General features: G+C 39.9%; 1 protein-coding gene across 1 annotated transcript in view; it reads left to right on the top strand.

Annotated features, from left to right (window-relative positions):
- PRKCE (protein kinase C epsilon) overlaps positions 1-20,638 on the top strand; it is a 303,251-nt gene that overhangs the window by 270,591 nt on the left and 12,022 nt on the right. Inside the window, exons 12-14 of the mRNA XM_086628712.1 lie at positions 2,394-2,532; positions 4,927-5,115; positions 11,904-12,050. Coding sequence (XP_086484838.1) covers positions 2,394-2,532; positions 4,927-5,115; positions 11,904-12,050 — 475 coding nt within the window. The remainder of the gene's footprint in view (positions 1-2,393; positions 2,533-4,926; positions 5,116-11,903; positions 12,051-20,638) is intronic.

Here is a 20,638-nt window from a genome sequence, read left to right as displayed (position 1 = left end):
ATTCACTGGAAGAGCAGTTTTGGGAAGGAACATGATTTTTGGAGCAGGGAGCATTATTTTGTTTATTTGACTTCTTTGAGTGGCACAGAGCTGTGGATATCTGTTTGCCCTTGCATGATGTAGAACAATTCTTGCAAATCACTTTCCAGGGATAGAGAGAAGTGGTTATTTGAGGGGTTAAATGGTTAGATGTAGGGGACTATGTTGTAGCCAGCTGGATCTTGGGTTGTTTAGGAGCTCATAAAAGGGGTGACCTTAAGGAATGATAAAATATGTAGTCTGCTCCAAGGGGCCTTATGTGGGTGACCAACTGAGGACCTACAAGAGCAACATAACTGATCTGGAGATAGCAAAGTCTGGTGTAGGGCACAGTGGTGTCAATGAACATTTCTACAGCTATTATATACTTCAGCTACATTAACCGTATCTGATAAAGCTAGTTTATGTGAGAGACAGTAGACTTACTGTTAGTAGATAAATCTGACTTTGTTTTGCCATGTCAGACTTCTTGTACATGCACAAACCACTTTGTAACATGCACACAGCACTGCCGATCTCTACACACACAATAAGTCACCCAGTGCTTCCAAGAAGTGTCTGATTTACTGCACAGATGTGCAATGATTATGCAGATCTTGAGTAGTAAGTCCACTGTGTCCCAGAAATATTTGATTTTTATGCTATCCTGTGTACCTGCTTGAGAAATACGTGATAGATATAGGTGGGCCTCCACGTTTCAAAATTTTAAACAAGTGTCAAAAGAAAGGAAAGAAAAAAAAATAATAAAATCCATCTACTGAAGTTGGGGTGATAGGGAGAAAAGAACATTTCTGGGGACATCCCAGCATACTGTAGCCTTGGACATGTCCACAAAAACTCTTAACATAATGCAGCCTTGGAATGGTTGTTTAATCATTTAATGTATGTGAATGCTTCCACCATGTTACAGTGCCTGTGGTTCTAAGGTCTAGGGGCTGATAGGGAGACATTTCTCTGAAAGAAATCCTCAGAGTAACATGAAGACCTCTCCTCCCTCACTCAGATAGAATTGGTTGGCATAAAGAATTTATGAAAAAAACCCTGTATCTTTTCATAGGCTTTTGGGGTGAAATTTGTTTACAGAGACTGGCATGGGATTTTATTCCTCTATCTGATTTAGAACTTGCCTACAAACACTTTTTTCTCATCAGTTCCACCTATGAAAATTTCTCTAATTCTTCTAGGAAAAAAGTTCTGATCAGAAAGTGTCCACAAAGTCACCTAAGAACATGTGTTCCACTTTCGTTTCTCATCTCTATATGCGTTCATACATACAACGCTGTCAGTTATTACTGTGTATTTTTAATACACAGCAGAGGTACCTAAAGCCTGGACAAAAGTATAAAATTAAGATGGTCCATGCAATATAAGTAAGTGGTTTTGCCTTTGTTTTATGTTTGTTTTATTATTTATACCTGATAAAATTTTTTTAATTGTGAGAGTTTTTTCCTGCAAGTGAGGGTTCTTTTATGCACTGACTTTCCAGATCCTTTTGTAGTTTAGTCTAAGGCAAGTGGCAGGTAAGTTAAATGGTACCTACCATCCATTGTGTTGGAACATGGGATAACCATCAATGATATATTTAGAAAATGTGCAGAGGGCAAGACAGGAAAGGTGGATATCCCTTTCTCAACCTGTTTTTGACCTCACCCAGTTTAATAACCAAAGAATTGTGTGGTATTGACACAAAGGCATTTGTACAAGTGTTCAGAGACAGCTGCTAATGTGTTGTTTAACAATGAATGCAAAATATTCCTGTGAGATTATTTTTCAGCATGTTTAAACTGCAGAAAGTACTGCTTCCAAAGATGAGAGCATTGGTTTTCATCCCTCTTATTGCAATCTGAACTTTGAATTGCTAGTATATATTAAGATCCAATTTATAAGAATCCAATTTACAATAGTCCAAGTTTGAAAGTGCCTATTAATTCAACCCATATGATGGAGTATGGGTAAATTGGTACTCCTTACTGTGTCCTGATGCAAAAATGGAGAATGACTTCATTAGACATTGTTGACCTATCTCACATAGATAGAATGTTAGATTTGTAGAAAACAAGACTGAAATATTTTCCAAATGTTTCTGATTCTGTTGGATACAGCTGTGGTTTCATGCAGCTAAGGAGAGCAAAGCCCTGGTCTTGCAAAAATGCTTGTCATTGACTGCTTCCTTACTGCCTTTAAGTAGGTCTATGTAGTGACTGCTTCCAACTTTTTATGCACACACATGAAGGACTGTTTCATAGTGGTGTTTGTGAAACCATCTATTTGTTGTATTCTATAGTTTATGATGAAATTCAAAGCACATGATCAAAATTTGAGAATTTATTTAATTTTGGGCCTTTTTATTTCAGGGACCTTAAACTGGACAATATTCTTCTGGATGCAGAAGGCCACTGTAAACTGGCTGATTTTGGGATGTGCAAAGAAGGGATTCTGAATGGAGTGACCACCACAACCTTTTGTGGCACGCCTGACTATATAGCTCCGGAGGTACTTTTTTTGCACTGTGCTAAGAATACAGATATTATAATTCATCAGACTGTTACACGTGTAATTTTAGACACTTTTTATATGTAGATGAAAACAGTAGCAGATGCAGACTAGACTGTGCTGCCATTTCTCCTGGGTGATCTTGCAGATATTGGTTACTCTGCTGCTCATAAGCAGTAATCTGTGTTGTGATAGGAGTGACAAAGCATGTTTTTTTCTATTATTTGTTCCCTGAACATGACAGTATTCTTCTCCATACACTCATTTCTGACTCAGCATCATTGTGAAGGCACTTACTAGCCTTTAAGGTGCTAGATGCAACTTGAGTACTGCCAGCACTGGTCTTTAGTAGTTACAAAAATGTTTTTAATTTTTCAGGAGGCTTAGAAGGGGATGTTCATATGGAAGAGTCTGTATGTTTGGTGTCATTTTGCCTAGGGTCTTTGTGGGAATATATTTTTTTTCCTTTCTTTAAAGTATCTGCAACTGGGAGATACTGTTTGTGGTACTTCTGATCATATGGATGAACAGAAATTTTAGATTCGCATTGAAAAGTAGGGACTTTTCATATGATGCTGCATATCAGTTGGCAACATCCAAAATAATTTCATGGCATTCATAGGATAAAAGAAATAGCTGAGAATTGTGCTGGTTTTACACATCCTAAATATTAATATTAGGAGATGCATTTCCAAGTGCCTAAAATTAATCAATATTGTACAGTTAGTCTGCTAGGCAGACTTTGTCTGCTCAGTTTAGTTAGTAACCTGTGCATCTTTCCGCTGAAAATTCAGTGTGCTGGTTTAATGTCAAAGTCTTCATCAACCATAAATTTACAGCAGTGAAAAAAGGTTAGTTTATTATTTGTTAAATACAATACGTTAGAAATCCGTATTGTTAGTGCTCAAGGCTGTCAAGCTTTGGTAGCACAACTGATAAGGTGTGAATCACCTTGAAACTATCGTAATATAAACGTGTGTCTTATGGAGTTTGAAACGTGTTCTGGCAGTAAAAAAAAATAAATGCTGATGTGGTGGTTTTGGTTTTGAATGAATTCCTTTCTGATTCGGTATACCAATTGAGTCCTTTGGCAAATTCTTGGAAAATTATTACTGAAAACAAAACAATAAAAAGATCCCAGGAATTTTTACATGAAATCCTGATCTCCCTGAAGTCAGTAACTCAGGCTTCTGTTTTGTCATCTTAATTGCAGAAGTTTATCTCCTTCTTCTGTTTCTCTTGCATCATGGTGGTATGTTTCAATTTCCTTTTCTTTAGCAATATCTGAGTTCCAAAGAGTGCCCATAACGCTTGAAAATATGCTTTTAAAGAGTATTTTTTTCTGTAACTAATGTCTATAAAATGTAATATCCATTCAACTAAGAATCCAGTTGGGATCCAGACCTTTGTATTCAAATGTTAAACTCATTTCTGGTTTTACGTTCAGACTGAATTTAGTTTTGTCTTGGTCGTAGTTCCCAAATACAGCACTAAGCTCATGTGGTTCATCACAAGGCTTCTGACTGTAACGCTAGTGTTGTTTAAGGAGGTGGTGGAGTTGGTGCCATTCCAAGTCATTTTAAGGCAGTCAGCTTCACCTTAAACAATCACTCCCTCTACTTTCTCCAGTCCCTGTCGTGCTGAAACATCGCAGCCAAACTACAAGCTTCTTTTCAATGGAGAGGAAACAAGAATTAAACTTGTTCCTTGTACAACACTAGTTCTCTAACACCAAGTGCTACAATAAAACTCCATCATGCTGACCTACTACTCCCCACTAAAGGTATTTGCTACAAGGTTGAACTTGTGCCATGGGAAAAGTTGTAGCCAGTTTTTCTGAAAGCAAGGGCAATTACAAAGTGAGTCCTACAGCCATGTATTGTACAGTGGTTTAATGCTGTAAAAAGAACTTGAACAAAAATGCTTTTAGCTTCCTTCAGCCCTACCTAAAGGACTAGAATAAATCTTTCAGATGATCTCTCTGCAGCATTACAAGCTGGTTCAGTTTGTTTTGTTCAAGATAGAGACAAGGAAATGTTTCACATTTTCCACCAATCTGTTTTGTATATGTGATCTTTTTTTCCCCTATAGCGTGACCTGCTTTAAACAGTTTGGAAGGATATACAGCTCTTTTGCTCACAAGCATAGTCTTTTACTCAAGGGACTGATAAACTCAGTCAGTACTTCTGAGAACGACTACTCATTGACACTTAGCTGTGTTAGTGCAAATTGCTTGGGTAAGAAACCGTGCCTGCTGTTACCGAAATCAGCGTGGGATTTAGTTCTGCTCAGGCAGTGAGGGAAAGACAGGGTGTATCGTGTTGAAAAGGTGAATGTGCAGCTGAGAGCGTTTTCTAACTTGTCTATTCATTCCAATCTCTTTTTTTATACTAGATCCTCCAGGAGTTAGAATACGGCCCATCGGTAGACTGGTGGGCTCTGGGTGTTCTCATGTACGAAATGATGGCTGGGCAACCCCCCTTTGAAGCTGACAATGAAGATGATCTCTTTGAATCCATCCTTCACGATGATGTCTTGTATCCAGTCTGGCTCAGTAAAGAAGCCGTCAGCATTTTAAAAGCAGTGAGTCTTCCATTACTTGCTTTCCTCCTCCTCTTCATGTTTTATTGGGGGATTGTTTTTTGGGTTGCTTTTTTTTTTTTTTTTTTTTTTACCCCTTGATTAAAATTGAATTTGCTGAAAGTTGTTGAGAGCAGTCACCACTGGGAGTTCAAGCACAGTTCAGAGTGCCACTGTTAGGATAATGGGGCCTGGGATAAATTACACCGCTTGTGGGAAAGGAACAGAATGTTTGTATTCCACACGGTTGTACGCTGTATAAATCTGTGTACTGCAGATTCATGTTTCAGGGAAAACCCAACCGACTAGAACTGTGCTATCACTTTGACACTTTGTATGCCGCATGTTCACTAGAGTGGAGGAAACACTGCGTAATTAAAGAAACAATGTTTTTATTTAACCTACTTATTAAGTCTCCTGTCCCTCTGCCTTTCATCAAGATGGGTTGAAAGGCCTTTATTTACATCTGCACGTTTTATTTTATAGTTGTCGTAACACTTTGATAAGCAGTCTTACTGTAGTGTCATTGTTTCTGCCCTGGTTGATGTTTTTCAGTATGAGTAGTGACTTGACAGAAACGTGTGTCACCAAATGCCACAGGTTTTTTAATCAGTCAAAATGTGCCACAGGGCAACTTCTGTTTTCAGACTACCTGTCTAAAGTCAGATTTACTTCATTAACATGACACTGACATAAATTTTTTCTTCTGTGCTAGTATCATCCTAAAATAAAAAGCAAAACAAAACAGAAGCAGTATGCCAATCCCCAGTGTTTGGAAACCTGAGGAGGATTTCTGGCTTAAAAGAATAACTTGTTTATTCCAGTTTTCCACCTTTTTTGAAAGTGGAAAATTTCTACCTTTCCACTTTTATTCTTTATTCTTTTATGCTTTATTCAGCATCTGGGATAGGGAGATTTTCAATTAAGAGGGCAGCTCCGACAGAGATCTTCATACAGGGTTATGTTCTGAAATTATATATAAAACTTGAACAAATTCTGATTTTAACACCAGTGGACAGGTAACACATTCTTCAGAAATGTTTGTTGTGATCTTTTAATAGACATATCTTCAGGCTCATTCTCACTGAGAGAGAGATGCTTTAGCAGACGATTCAAAGCAGAAGCTGAAGCTGACCTCTCAGAATTCTTTGCTGGAGTATCTCTTTTGCTCCATTCACTGTAGTGAGAACATGGAGGGTTTATTAAAGCTATCCTTTTTACGTATTCTCCTTTCTTCCCCCAAATACCTCTCTGATGACCTTTTAATAGCTGTCATGGTACTTTCATGCACCCATTTTTGTTCCCAGACCCTTCAGTTATTTTCAGTTCAGCAATTAAAATATATGGACTTGAGCTGCAGAATTCAGGCTGATATCCAGGGTTCAGGAGTTATTTTGGCATATTGTAGAGAAAGGGTTGTTGTCAATGTTCATATCTGCATCTGAATTTCACTGAAGTCCAGGAGATTTTCTGTGGTGTTTTGGTTTCACAGTCTGTAAGATCTATTCCTTTACCATTCACAGACTTCTTCATTAAATCTACATTAACTGAGCTTTCTATTATTCTGAATCATGGAAACATTTGTTGGAGGGGAAAAGTTAACCGATAAGTCTTGGTTAAGTGTGTAGTACCAGAGTCAATGTAACTATCAGCAGAAGGTATTTGTTTTACAGAGGAAAGGGAGAAACAGATTTGACAGTCAGAGCCTTACAGTGTTATCTCATTTGTGGTGCAACTAGTGAGATGTCTGACTGCTAATGTTATGCATGTCATTCACTAACCACACACAAATGCAGACACAGAACTGGGCTGCAGGTGATTTTTTTTTTTCACAGATTTTTGTGAATGTAAGTGCAAGGGTATTAAACCCTCTAACTTCTTTTAAAGGTGACTTTGCTATAAATTTTCATGAGGCTGTTTTCCTGAGTCTACATTTTGATAGTAGGCGTAGTGGTTTCTATTTTGTTGTAGTTGTAGCTTTTTTTTTTTTTAACATCTTTCAGTATAAAGTTAATCCTTAATGCCATTGTAAACCTTAAAAAGAGAGTTGCATTCATTAAATAGATTTGCACTAAAATAATAGATTAGTCCTCATTGGGCAAGATGTCTTCATTGGCATAAACTGATAGAATTTAATGGAGCTGTGCCAGTTTACACCATAAAAACATTTCCTTACATTTAGCAACCTGCTGGCTATGCAGCTATGGTGTGAAACATGTTTGAAACTTGTGTTCATCTGATCTTTGTCCATATTCTGTTAAATGAAGAACAGGAAAAACAGAGGAAAGAAAGAGGCGTCTATGTATTTTACTGCTGAATGGTAGCAAGGGATTAACTTTGGAACACTTCATTTCCTCACATTGTGCCTTGAGACATGGGTTTTATTCTTTAGAAACTGTATTTTTACACTCCTCCAAACAGCATGTAAGGAAAGTTTAATAAGCCGACATTCTCTTCTATTAACTACCAATGTTTTATTTTCTGAAAAAGCAGTTTTCCTGTTCTTTACAACAAAACACTGAGGAGAATAATTTTACAGCTCAGTATTACAAGGCAACATGTTGCTTATCCCATGAAATCTCACAGATCTTATGAGTCTTGTTTCTGTGAATTGACAGGAATTGCTATTTAAAATTCTTTCCTGTCTGGTAAGGAAAACAATTCTTCATTGAAATTAGCCCTGTGCTTCTTTGCAAGCAAAGGAGAGAGGTTGTGTCTACAGTGTGCCTTCGCTTTGTACCCAGATGACAAAGATCTCTGGGTAGAAGCAGAACTCTGTTTTTAAGCTGTGCCATTTATTTCGAGAAGCAAAATTTTTGGAGCCTGATGATCCTTGATTCGGGACCCAAGTTGCACGGCTATCTCAGCATCCATTTATCCTGTTGTCATTTAAGTCAGTAGGAACTCTGATTGGCAACCATCTCATCAACACAGTACAGTTAACAGCTGTCTTTGCCCTGACAGTTGCATCATTGTTGATGCTGTTGATAAACAGGGAATAAATGTCAGCTTGTGCTTCAGAAATAGAAGGTGAAAAAAGTCAATATTTGTTGCAGGGGGTGAAATTTATAGAATTAAATATCCACTTCAGAAGTTTGAGATTATTTCATTGTATTTGCATGTGATAATTTTATTTGTTTAAGTTTTCATTCTTAAAATTTGTACTCCCTCGTCATCCAAGTTTCATGAAGTTTGTGAAGTACAGCACTAACCTGTACTATCTAGTCCTATTTTCATGTCCTGAGCTTCTTTAAAATGGCATGTTCTGATGTTATCCCTGCCTGTGGCTTAAGACAAAGATAGAGCATGGCAGATACTAGGATCAGATTTTACTTCTTTGATACCTGGATTATATGGTACAAAAAGCATATCCTGTAGTTTCCCTGTTCTGCTTCTGCAAAATGTGTGGCTGCTGGTTCCTGGCCTGCTCGCTCCAGTCCTGGAGGTGAAATAAAGCAGAGGAATGTAGGAATGCGTTTTGCGGTCTTCCAAAAGACCTCACCAAAGCACAGTAATCCTTTCAAAACCTTTGTTTCTCCTGCCCATAGAAAATATGGCCTGTAGTTTAGATATGACTTGTCCACTTGCAAAAGAACTTGTAGAGCAGTTGAACACAGGACCAAAGAGAAAGGTCATCTTTGGAGCTGTGCATATGTGTCAGAAATCAAAGAGAATTGCCTTGCTGATCTATGTTATATCTTTAAAATGATAGCAATGGTATTTTCCTGTGGATGGTTGATATCTAAAACCATCTTAAGGGCTTCAGTAACTGCTTATCTAATAACTGGAGTACTAAAGCAAGCATATGCAGTCTAGTGATTTATTTTTTTGTATTTTTTTTCTTTTTTTTCTACAGATGTATAGTATAATGTGGTACCTAGGTTAAAAAGGCGCTCAAAAATTATCGCGTTTTGTTTCATTTGTACATTTCTTTTAATTTAAAAAATGTTATAATCATGGCTGAATATGAAGTTGTAGCAAAGCTTGGGATAATTATAAACAAGAGGAGTTAGAGATGTGTGCCCAGCTGTGGGGCTATGATGTTGCTGGCATCACAGAGACATGGTGGGATGGCTCCTATGACTGGAGTGTTAGAATGGAAGGCTGGGGAGGGACTTTTTACAAGAGTGTCCACTGATAGGACAACGGGAAATGGGTTTAAGTTGAAGGAGAAAAGATTTAGATTAGATCTTACGAATAAATTCTTCAGTACGAGGGTGGTGAGACTTTGGAATAGATTGCCCAGAGAGGTTGTGGATGACCCCTCCCTGGAGGTGTTCGAGGCCAGGTTGGACGGAGCCTTGAGTAGCCTGGTCTAGTTGAGAGGCGTCCCTGCCCATGACAGGGAGGTTGGATTAGATGATCTCTAAGGTCCCTTCCAGCCTATGTCATTCTATGATTCTATGATACAGGCTCTTTAGGACAGACAGATGGGGGAGACAAGGAGGAGTTGTCACCTGCTATGTCAATGACCAGCTGGAGTGCATGGAGCTCCACCTGGGGATGGATGAGGAGCCAATGAGAGCTTATGAGTAAGGATTAAAGGGAGGGCAGGGACAGGTGACATTACAGTGGGCATCTGCAGGCCACTGTACCAGGAAGACCGAGCAGATGAGGCTTTCTATAGACAGATAGGAGCAGCCTCATGTTCACAAGCCCTCGTCCTCATGGGGGACTTCAACCACTCTGATATCTGTTGGAGGGACTACACAGCAGGGCACAAGCAATCTAGGAGGTTCCCAGAGTGCATTGATGATAACTTCCTTCTCCAGTGATAGAGCAGCCAACGAGGAGAGTTGCTATGCTGGACCTTGTTCTCACCAACAAAGAGAGGCTGGTGGAGAATGTGAGGCTCAAGGCCAGCCTTGGCTGCGGTGACCATGAAATGGTGGAGTTCAAGGTCCTTATGACAGTGAGAAGGGAGCAGAGCAAGCTCACTACTCTGGACTTCAGGAGAGCAGACTTTGGCCTCTTCAGAGATCTGCTTGGTAGAGTATCACGAGATAAAGCCCTAGAGGGAAGAGGGGCCCAATAAAGCTGGTTAATATTCAAGGCTCACCTCCTTCAAGCTCAGGAGCAGTGCATCTCAACAAAGAGGAAGTTGAGTAAAAACACCAGGAGGCATGCATGGATGAACAAGGAACTCCTGGACAAACTCAAACACAAAAAGGAAGCCTACAGAGAGTGGAAGCAAGGACAGGTAGCCCAGGACACCCCACCTGGAGTACTGCATTCAGCTCTGGGGCCCCCAGTGTAAGAAGGACATGGACCTGTTGGAGCGAGTCCAGAGGAGGGCCACGAAGAAGAACCGAGGGCTGGAGCACCTCTGCTATGAAGACAGGCTCAGAGAGTTGGGGTGTTGTTCAGCCTGGAGAAGAGAAGGCTCTGGGGAGACCTTCTAGCAGCCTTCCAGTACCTGAAGGGGGCCTACAAGAAAGCTGGAGAGGGATTTTTTACAAGGGCATGTAGTGATAGGACAAGGCGTAATGGCTTTAAATTGAAAGAATTGAAAGGGGTCAGATTTTTATTAGATCTAAGGAACCAATTCTTCCCTCTGAGAGTGGTGAGGCACTGGAACAGGTTGCCTGGAGAAGTTGTGGCTGCCTCATCCCTGGAAGTGTTCTAGGTCAGGTTGGATGAGGCTTTGAGCAACCTGGTGTAGTGGAAGGTGTCCCTGCCCATGGCAGGGGGGTTGGAACTAGATGACCTTTAAAGTACCTTCCAACCCAAACCATTCTATGATTCTATGATAATTCTGTAATATGAGTGTGTGTTTATAAGAACAGCGTTCATTGCTACTTGAATTGTAAGGATTCTGTGTCCACATGCATTAGGAAGTAAGTAGAGCAATTGCTAATAAAAGAAGGAAGAAATAACAGAGCAAAATCAGGAAAAATATTATCAGCTGCCATCATTTGATATCTATGTCTTATACCGATTGTACAGCTTTTTGCTGAAAGGTATAGTAAGAGTTTAAAAATTAGAAGTTTAGAAATAACTGCACCAGAGGAGACCAGTTAGTTCCAGTTTCTGCCACTACCAGTGTACTGAGGATGAAAGGGAAGGTGCAAGTTGTGTCATGTTGTTTCTCAAGGGAAGCTTTCTGCTGGTACTGATCACTCCATGTATTTCCTGAAATGTACAAGACAGGACACTTACAATTCACACAGCTGCAGGTGCTGTTCTTACTCATATTAGAATAAAATCCTAGAAATGAGTAAAGAGTTTATGGGTTTTCATGTGTCTGCTTGCATGAAGTGTATGATTATGCAACCTAATAAACAACAGTAAAGAAAATAAACAACAGTAAGCATAATATGTAGCCTCTATCCCCTAAATTAATGGTTAAGACAGAACAAATAAGATAAAATAAGAGCTGTCCTGACCATCTATTTGGAAGTGTCTCTGGAGGGTTTAATATTTTCTTTCTTGCCTTTAGTATTTTTGGGGCAAATCTGGAACTAGAAATGCTGAAAGAGAATCTGTCCTGTAGCACTCCCAGCCAAATGAATTTAGGAGGTCTCAGCAATCAATTGAAAGAGCTTCCTGCAGGAAACTTACACTTCAGAGTCTCTGAATCTTCTCATTTGGCTGGAACCTCTGAAATTTGGAGGGGCATCCTTGTCTAATAGAAAAAATAACCTCCTGAAAAGAAACTGTCTCAAAAAACAATCTCTCAAACTGTCTCCAAAAACCTTAGGAATTGTAATGCGTAATTGAACTGCAAATAGTTTCCAGGTATTGCCATCCATGTTTTATCTTTTTCCTCCTTTTTCTCCCTCACCCTGTAGTTCATGACAAAAAACCCGAATAAGCGACTTGGCTGTGTGGCGTCACAAAACGGGGAAGACGCGATTAAGCAGCATCCGTTTTTCAAGGAAATCGACTGGGTTCTTCTAGAACAAAGGAAAATCAAGCCACCCTTCAAACCTCGGATTGTAAGTAGCAGTTTGCATAACATTCACAGAAAACTTGGTTTGACAATTCTAGTTGTTGGCTTTCCTGAGACATGAGTTTACTTAATGCATCGTTTGGGAGTTATAATAGTAACATAAAAACTGCACTGAAAAGATTACCTTGTCATTATTTCTGTGAAGGTAAGTGTCAGGAAGAGATTTAATGCACAGGAAGATGTTCATGTTCAGTCACATAAACCATGAGAGAGTTCGAGGCCTTGTTTTAATTATTTTCCTGTGTTCCTAAAGATACCTTTATCAGAAGAGCTTATTTCAGATGGATATATACGGTCTGTACATTCTGTGTGAACTCTGCTACAGTCCTTCATTGCCGATGGCCACTGGATTTTGTAGTGATAGACAGAGGAAAAGATTTCTGATTAATAATATTTTAACTGAAGATACTTGAAAAGACAGCTTCCTGGGGGAAAGAAATATACATTATGATTAGATAAACTGATGTACTTACATTTTCCTAAGTAGTAATCAATCCACTATTTCTATTTTAAAGTAACAAAAATATGTAAATAGCAGCCCCACATGCAGAAACTACAAAAGCCAAGCAAAAATACTTTACTTATTCTTGTCTTCACTTGAATGAAAATACTTACAGTTCACCAAATGTCAGCTTATCAGCTGAGAATGTGTGCAGTTAATTTTGTGCTTGAACGGTACAACAGAATAATTTTATGATAAATCCACTGAGATTGATTTGCACCTTTTGACTTTGCCCATTCCTAATTACAATGTTTGATTTGCCTGTAAATATGATCAAGGTACTTGTTTCTTTCTTTAGCTAGTTTACGAAGGTATTTTTTGAATAAAACAAAACAGAACTTTGGACTCAACACCAAATCCTAACTTAAATTTAGAGGTGGAAAAGGTTGCCTCTGTCATTGCAGAATTGCTGTCTGTCGTATTTAAACGCGCTTTGTTCTGGTCCAGTGAGATGCATTTCCCCAAGTTCCACGTGTAGGGCTGAAAGCGGGGCTGCCTGTCTGAGTCCACTCTTGCAGAATCTCTCTCTCTTTCTGTAGCCCTGCAGGAAGAGCCCAAAGGGACTGAAAACTCTAAGTGAAAGTTAGTCCTCACACATGCCTTTCTAGGAGTAATAGTAAGATGCAGTGTTATCATATAGGGAACTTTTTCTTAATGTATTTCTTAAGAATGGCAGCCTTGCAGTGCGGTAGCTGTGGGCAGAGGGCTGCCCAAGGCAGCCCCTCTCCCGGAAAGGCTCCGGCCAGCCGACCCTGCCCGCTGCCTTCGCCTGCTGCCCCGCTCTGCTCCGGAGCTGTGGCCTGGTTGTACCCAGTGCCTGAGCTGATTTACAAGTCTCTGCACTGCTGCAGCAAGTGTAAACCCCAAATTAACCCCATTAGTATCTGTCTGAGGCCTATTTAATACAGTAAGGAACTGCTTTCCGGTCAGGTTGCACAGCCCTCGGGTAGGTGCCCACAGCCCCAGTCGGTGTTCAGCCGAGTAGCGTGTGCGTGTAGCTCTTTTCCTGTTTTCACAAGAATTTGACCTTTCGTCTCACAGTACTTCTTGTTGCTTCGCTCAGTATTCGTGGTAATACAGTTATCAAATCAGGATGCACAATCCCAAAATAATTTTCACTTTATGCCTGATAAGTTCCTCACGTCTAGTCTGTTTATTGGCTGTTTTCCTTTCATGATCGAGATGCACAGTCCCTTTGACAGTAGGTATTTTTACGAGGCCTTTATTTTAACTGTAAGTATTCCTGCTGCGGTGGTCCTTCTTAAGAGTCAAGAGTGATTTAGTATGTCAGATATTTTTATTGATTGCTGGTATAAATACCTTCTACCTCTCAGTGCAGCTTCTTTCTCTTTCTGATAATTATTTCACTGCTGTTACATTGTAAAGCCATTCCTATTTTATTAATTCCTGTTGTTTTTTTCTTTTTCTCCTTTTCTGCTTCCTTTAATGATATTTTAGTTGCATATTTCAGTTTTAGTAGTGATTTCAGGTTATTTCAGAGTAGTTCTTTGTATAATTTTCAGGAAAACTTCTTGCTCTTTAATAATTGTTAGGGTGATTTTTATAGATCTTTATTTACACCTTTTCTTATTTTTCTTCAGGCTGCTTCTATAATGTCAGATTTTCATACTGCTTCTTTCCATATTGTACATGCCAACTTTCTTTATTCTACAAAATTTGATTCCTGCAGTGTAGTAGTTCTGTATGTTTGGTTTTTTCTGAACTCTTTTTTTTTTATGATGGTGAATTCAGATAATATGTAGTCTATGTTACAGGCATCCCTGTTATTTTCATGTTATTAGGCTGCCCTCTCTAAGATATCTTTCCCACTAACCCAGTCCTATCAACTTTTACTGATAACGTTTCTACACTTAGAAAGGATATACCTTATGTACTTATGCTATGTTTATGATCCATCAGCTGTTTTGCACCAGCTGTATAAATTTTGCAAATGTTTGGATTTTGTTGTTACGTAAAAGTCTTTGAGCAATACTGAAATTTTTACTTGTGCTTTCAAAATTGAACAGTTTATTAGTTGGAAAGTAAAGTGTGATATATATCTAGGCTGGAGAGAAAGATCACACAAATAGAATATAATTATTAATTACGCAGCTTCAGAAATGGTAAAGGAATCTAGAGCAGTAAATTTCAAATGCTGAAAAGGTGGTTTTGGATATTTGCCAAGCTAGAAGAAATTGCGCTAACTTTGAAAAATACAGGAAAAAGGGGAGAAGGTGAGCATTAATGAGATAAAGTCTACTTTAAAATCTAGATCGAGAATTCCTCTCTATATTCAGTTGTGGGTGTAGCATTGAGATTCATTGATTCAGATTAACGAATGTAACTTTTCCATAGCTGTGGCTATAACTATGGAAAAAACATAACTAATGCCTGCGTTCGGAATGTTTTCTGGTTTTTAACATCTTTCAGTGTTGATAAAGGGCTGGTGATTATTTTAAAGTGACTTGTAATATTAAAAGGGGATTAAAAATACATTTTTAATCTTATGTTCAGGAGAGCCTAGATCTGTGAAAATTGCTATGAGAAGAGAGGCCAGATTATTAGTCAGAAAATAGACATTCTTGCATGTGATACGTGAGTGTACATATGTGTAGGGAAAGAAGCATACAATGCATATATAGTTATTTGTGCATTCAAATTGAGTTTTGCATGCACATACAAAATTTTGCTCATGCAAGAATGCATATATTTACACACGTATTCATCTATTTTCTGACCAACCATTGAGATGACTAAGGGGGGAAATTTTGTAATTACTATATCATATATACTTTCGAAAAAACTCAAAACACAGGGTCTGTTGAAATAGGCTCTGGGCAATAAAAAATGCTGACACTACACAAGTCAAGTCATTAGGGAAAATGTTCAAACACTGAGGTCCCATCAGACAATAGAATAATCTGCCAAGGGAGGTCACAGAGGTGCTAGGGCAGGAACAAACCTTGCTTCAATTCTGCTCCAGTGATCCCAAAAACATGCGAGTTCCTTGTTTAGCACAGCCATCTTCCTTTTCTGTTACCTTTTATCCTTTGTCTGCCATAATAGATTTTCTGAGGAGCTGTATTACATGGTACTGTAAGGCCTGTGCTTCTCCATAGTTCAGGTATGTCTCTTCAGCTTTGCCAGCCTTAAGTCTGAATTTTTCAAGTGGACTTGGAAGAAATACTGCATGGCTCTTTATTAGCCAGACTTTTGAGTTGTTTGGGGTTTTTTTTAAATCTCGTTCACACTGTGGATGAATGCAAATATATTGTTTATTATACCAGAAATATGTGATTAATGTCCTTCTAGTTTATACATAATTTGATTATTCTAATGATGTTTTGGAAGCTGAAATTTCTTTCATAACTATTTTCAGCCTTGGAATGAAAATTACTGAAGGCCAAAAGGTCTTCGAAAATGTTTTTTGTTTTCAGTCTCTGTTTTCTGAAGGCTTGCAGGAGTGTACTGGGCAGAGCACTCATGCAAGTGGCTGAGGTTTAGATTGCTAAGCAGAGGCAGGAATGCCACACCAGGTTATGCTCGGTAGAATCAATGGAAGCAGATTTGGTGGTCCTGAAACCTGCTGCGAAGGATCTTTGGCTGCTCCTCCAGCTTAATGACTCAGAATAGAGAATACAAAGGGACAGAAATTCACTGGGGCCCAGTCCTTCGATGTGTATTATCTACCAGCCCTTCCTTTCACGAATCCAGAATTACAAGGCTTTTCAGTGGCAAATTTTTTTTTTAATGTATATACTGTGGTTTATTATACTGAGGGTTTGTCCCGTGTAGAGCTGTTATAAATGTTAAGCTACTATAGAAAAAGTAATAGCTCTGCGGTATGTACATTAGAAATCAAGCAAACTTTTTAACAACTATGAAGAGGATATTTGTTACATCTAGGCTCTAGGGACCTTGACAGTGTCTCTTGAAGATCATTTCTGCTATTCTTAAAATCTAATTCTTGAGTTTCACAGACTGTCTTGAAATTTTCTGAATAATATTATTCTTCCCTGCTGCTTTTAATGCAGTCATGAATATGTAATTGCATATGCAAGAAATAAGTACAGACAGATATCTTTTCTCCAGAGCAACTGTTTTGAGACAGAAATCCCTTTGAGGCATTTTATTCCTATGTTGAGATATTTTGTCTCATGTATTCTTCCTGGAATTTTATTCCATTTGGAGAATGAAATTTCCCTAATCAGTAGGCATTAGACCAGGCTGTGTTTTGCAACATAATTTATTGCCCAAGAACCGCAAAGGCCTAGATGTTATTCAGTGATTCCTTGCTCTCCATCTTTCTTTGTTTCTATGGTTTTGTTTCTGGCTTGGTTGAATTGCTTATTTCCATTTTCAGTGTGCATTTCATAGAATCATAGAATCATAGAATGCCATAGACTGGAAGGGACCTCAGAGATCATCTAATCCAACCTCCCTGTCATGGGCAGGGACGCCTCTCAACTAGATCAGGCTACTCAAGGCTCTGTCCAACCCGGCCTTGAACACCTCCAGGGAGGAGGCATCCACAACTTCTCTGGGCAATTTATTCCAAAGTCTTACCACCCTCGTACTGAAGAATTTCTTCCTAAAATCTAATCTAAATCTGTTCTCCTTCAACTTAAACCCATTTCCTGTTGTCCTATCAGTAGACACTCTTGTAAAAAGTCCCTCCCCAGCCTTCCTGTAAGTTCCCTTCAGGTATTGGAAGGCAACTATTAGGTCCCCCCGAAGTCTTCTCTTTTCAAGGCTGAACAATCCCAGCTCCCGCAACCTGTCCTCGTAGCAGAGGTACTCCAGCCCCTGGATCATCTTTGTGGCCCTCCTCTGAACATGCTTCAACAAATCTGTGTCTGTCTTATGGTGGGGACACCAGAACTGGACGCAGTATTCGAGGTGGGGTCTCACAAGAGCAGAGTAAAGGGGGAGAATCACCTCTCTTGACCTGCTGACCACGCTTCTCTTGATACATCCCAGGATGCGGTTGGCCTTCTGGGCCGCATGAGCGCACTGCCAGCTCATGTTGAGCTTCTGATCTATAAACACCCCCAAATCCTTCTCTCAGGGCTACTCTCAACCCACTCTGTGTCCAGTTTGTATTTGTGCCTAGGATTGGCCCGACCCAGGTGAAGGACCTTGCATTTTGACTTGTTGAAGCTCATGCAGTTTGCACTGGCCCAATTCTCAAGCCTATCAAGGTCCCTCTGGATGGCATCTCTTCCCTCAAGTGAGTCCACAGCACCACACATCTTGGTGTCATCGGCAGACTTACTGAGGGTGCACTCAATGCCGTCATCCATGTCTCTGACAAAGATGTTGAACAGCACTGGACCCAGAACAGACCCCTGAGGAACACCGCTTGACACTGGTCTCCATGTAGACATTGCGCCATTGACCACAACTCTTTGAGTGCGACCATCCAGCCAGTTCTTTATCCACTGAGTGGTCCATCTGTCAAATCGGTGTCTCTCTGTTTTAGAGACAAGGATGTCATGTGGGACAGTGTCGAATGCTTTGCACAAGTCCAGGAAAATGACATCCATTGCTTTACTCACGTCAACCAGTGCTGTAGCTTTGTCGTAGAACACCACTGAATTAGTCAGGCATGACTTGTCCCTAGTGAAGCCATGTTGGCTGTCACCAACCACTTGGTTATTTTTTATGTGCCTTAGTACCGCTACCAGGAGAATCTGTTCCATGATTTTACCTGGCACAGAGGTAAGGCTGACTGGTCTGTAATTTCCCGGGTTGTCCTTGGTCCCTTTTTTAAAGATGGGGGTTATGTTTGCCCCTTTCCAATCTGTAGGAACCTCACCAGACTGCCAGGACCTCTGAAATATGATGGCTAGTGGCCCCAGCAACTTCAGCCGCCAGTTCCTTTAGGACCTGTGGATGTAGCTCATCAGATCCCATGGACTTGTGCACCTTCAGGTTCTCTAGGTGTAGAGGTGTAATATGGTGTTGCCATATTACAAGTGAAAACAAGGATGCAGTAGAGTAATTTCTTACCAAAGTCATTGATATGGTGGTAAGTGTGGTAGATCTTGCTTAGTGACATGAAGGGATGATTCTGTCTGTCCCATACCATATAATAAAATATGCATTAAGTATAGTGATTGAAACAGATTGCTGCTTAGATTGCTGTTTCACCCTTAATGTGTATTGATGAAATTTATATTGTCCCAAGTTCTTATTTGCTGGTAAAGCTTATATTGGAAACAGTGAAACAAAGGTGTTTTTTGTTGTATTTTGCTTTTTCCTCAATCTTCTCCATATCTTATTAGATTGCCTACAAGAAATTCTTTGTGCCATTTCTGAGAGCACAGCCTGTCAGCTGTAGGCTTTCCAGACTCGACTTGTGGCCTGCTGACATGCCTCCTGACATCAGCCAGTGAAGCTCAGAGATGTATGCACAAATGGCATAAAGATACACGATAGCCCAGTCCCACTTGCCAGGGATGGAGGAACATACACTGCCCAAAATTTGTTGCTTATCTGGCTGAAGTCAGTGGTAGCCTCATATCAGCATCAATTTCATAGAATCATAGAATAGTTTGTGTTGGAAGGGACCTTTAAAGGTCACCTAGTCCAATCCCCCTGCAATGAGCAGGGACATCTTCAACTAGATCAGGTTGCCTAGAGCCCTGTCCAACCTGACCTTGAATGTTTCCAGGGATGGGACATCTACTGCCTCTCTGGGCAATCTGTTCCAGTGTTTCACCACCCTCATCATAAAAAAAATTCTTTCTTATATGTAGTCTAAATCTCCTCTCTTTCATTTTAAAGCCATTGCCACTTGTCCTATCACTACATGCCCTTGCATAAAGTCCCCCTCCAGCTTTCTTGTAGGCCCCCTTTAGGTACTGGAAGGCTGTGAGAAGGTCTCCCCAGAGCCTTCTCTTCTCCAGCCTGAACAACCCCAACTCCCTCAGCCTTTCCTCATAGGAGAGGTGCTCCATCTCTATGGGGTTTTCAGTATCAACCCTTGAAACACATGCGTGCAAGCAGACAGACTTGTCAATTTCATCCACCCAGTTGTAAATGTCAGGGTTGGGAAGAAGGAAAACTTTGACTAAGGCGTCCTCAACATGAAAAAGCTGAAGAACTCTGAGCCAAAGGGTAATACAAAGCCTGGTAAAACAGATATTTGCCATATGTATTTCTTTTTAGCAGTTAAGCCAAAGTTTCACTGCTGATGGCTTTATCAGTGCCTGCGGCAATCCATTCATAGTGTGGCTTTATGGAGATGAAGTTAACAAAGTAATCACATTACAATGATTTACTGTGAGCATGCCGCTTTCACAGAACAATACATTATTTTAATTTTCTCTCTGCATTCATAATTTCTTGATTTTCCATTTTAAAAGTTGTTTTTTTCAAGAGCATTAGAAACAAAATGAACAAGATAGTCTATTGCAGAATTGTGTCTTGCAGTATGGAGTAACAGCAGCTGCCACCAGCCCATTTAGTTCATCTGTTATGTGACTCCCTTTGTTTTGCAGCCTCTTCCATTCCTACTGTTATATCACTGAGATCGTTTTCTGAATATTTGTATGTCCCTTCTTCAGTTCTGACTTCTCAGGGTTAGAAAGTTGGTCTAGCAGCTAAAACCAGAGACCAAGACTTGCAAGATGTGTAAGTTCTTCTACCAGATTTTCTAGGAACTCATGGTGTGGTCCAGGGTTTGTCACCTAACCTTTTCATGCCTCAGTTTCCGCTCTGTGGTAATCTAAGGATGCTCCAATGCAAAGTTCTGTGACAGTGAAGAAATGTGACTAAGAAGTGTTAAAAACCAAATGCTCAGCGTCAGCCTAGCTTTTAAATTGACTGAACGCGTAGCACTTCCCTTGGAAGAGTGTTCTATGCTATACCAGACCTCAGTGTTAGCAGATTTCATCCTGATCCTCAGTCTCAAATTTCCTACAGCAATTTGCACCTCTGTCTCAGCTCTGGTAACTCTAAGACAATGGTAAACCATTACTGAAGTCCCTCCCTCCTTAGTTATCACTATCTGAGCCACATTGTCTGTATGCAGTTTCCTTGTGAACCTGAACTCCCTTGTTAAGTCT

Source organism: Tauraco erythrolophus, chromosome 2 (assembly GCF_009769465.1).
Source record: "Tauraco erythrolophus isolate bTauEry1 chromosome 2, bTauEry1.pri, whole genome shotgun sequence".
In the NCBI taxonomy this organism is placed as follows: domain Eukaryota; kingdom Metazoa; phylum Chordata; class Aves; order Musophagiformes; family Musophagidae; genus Tauraco; species Tauraco erythrolophus.
This window is presented reverse-complemented; position numbering and strand designations above follow the sequence as displayed.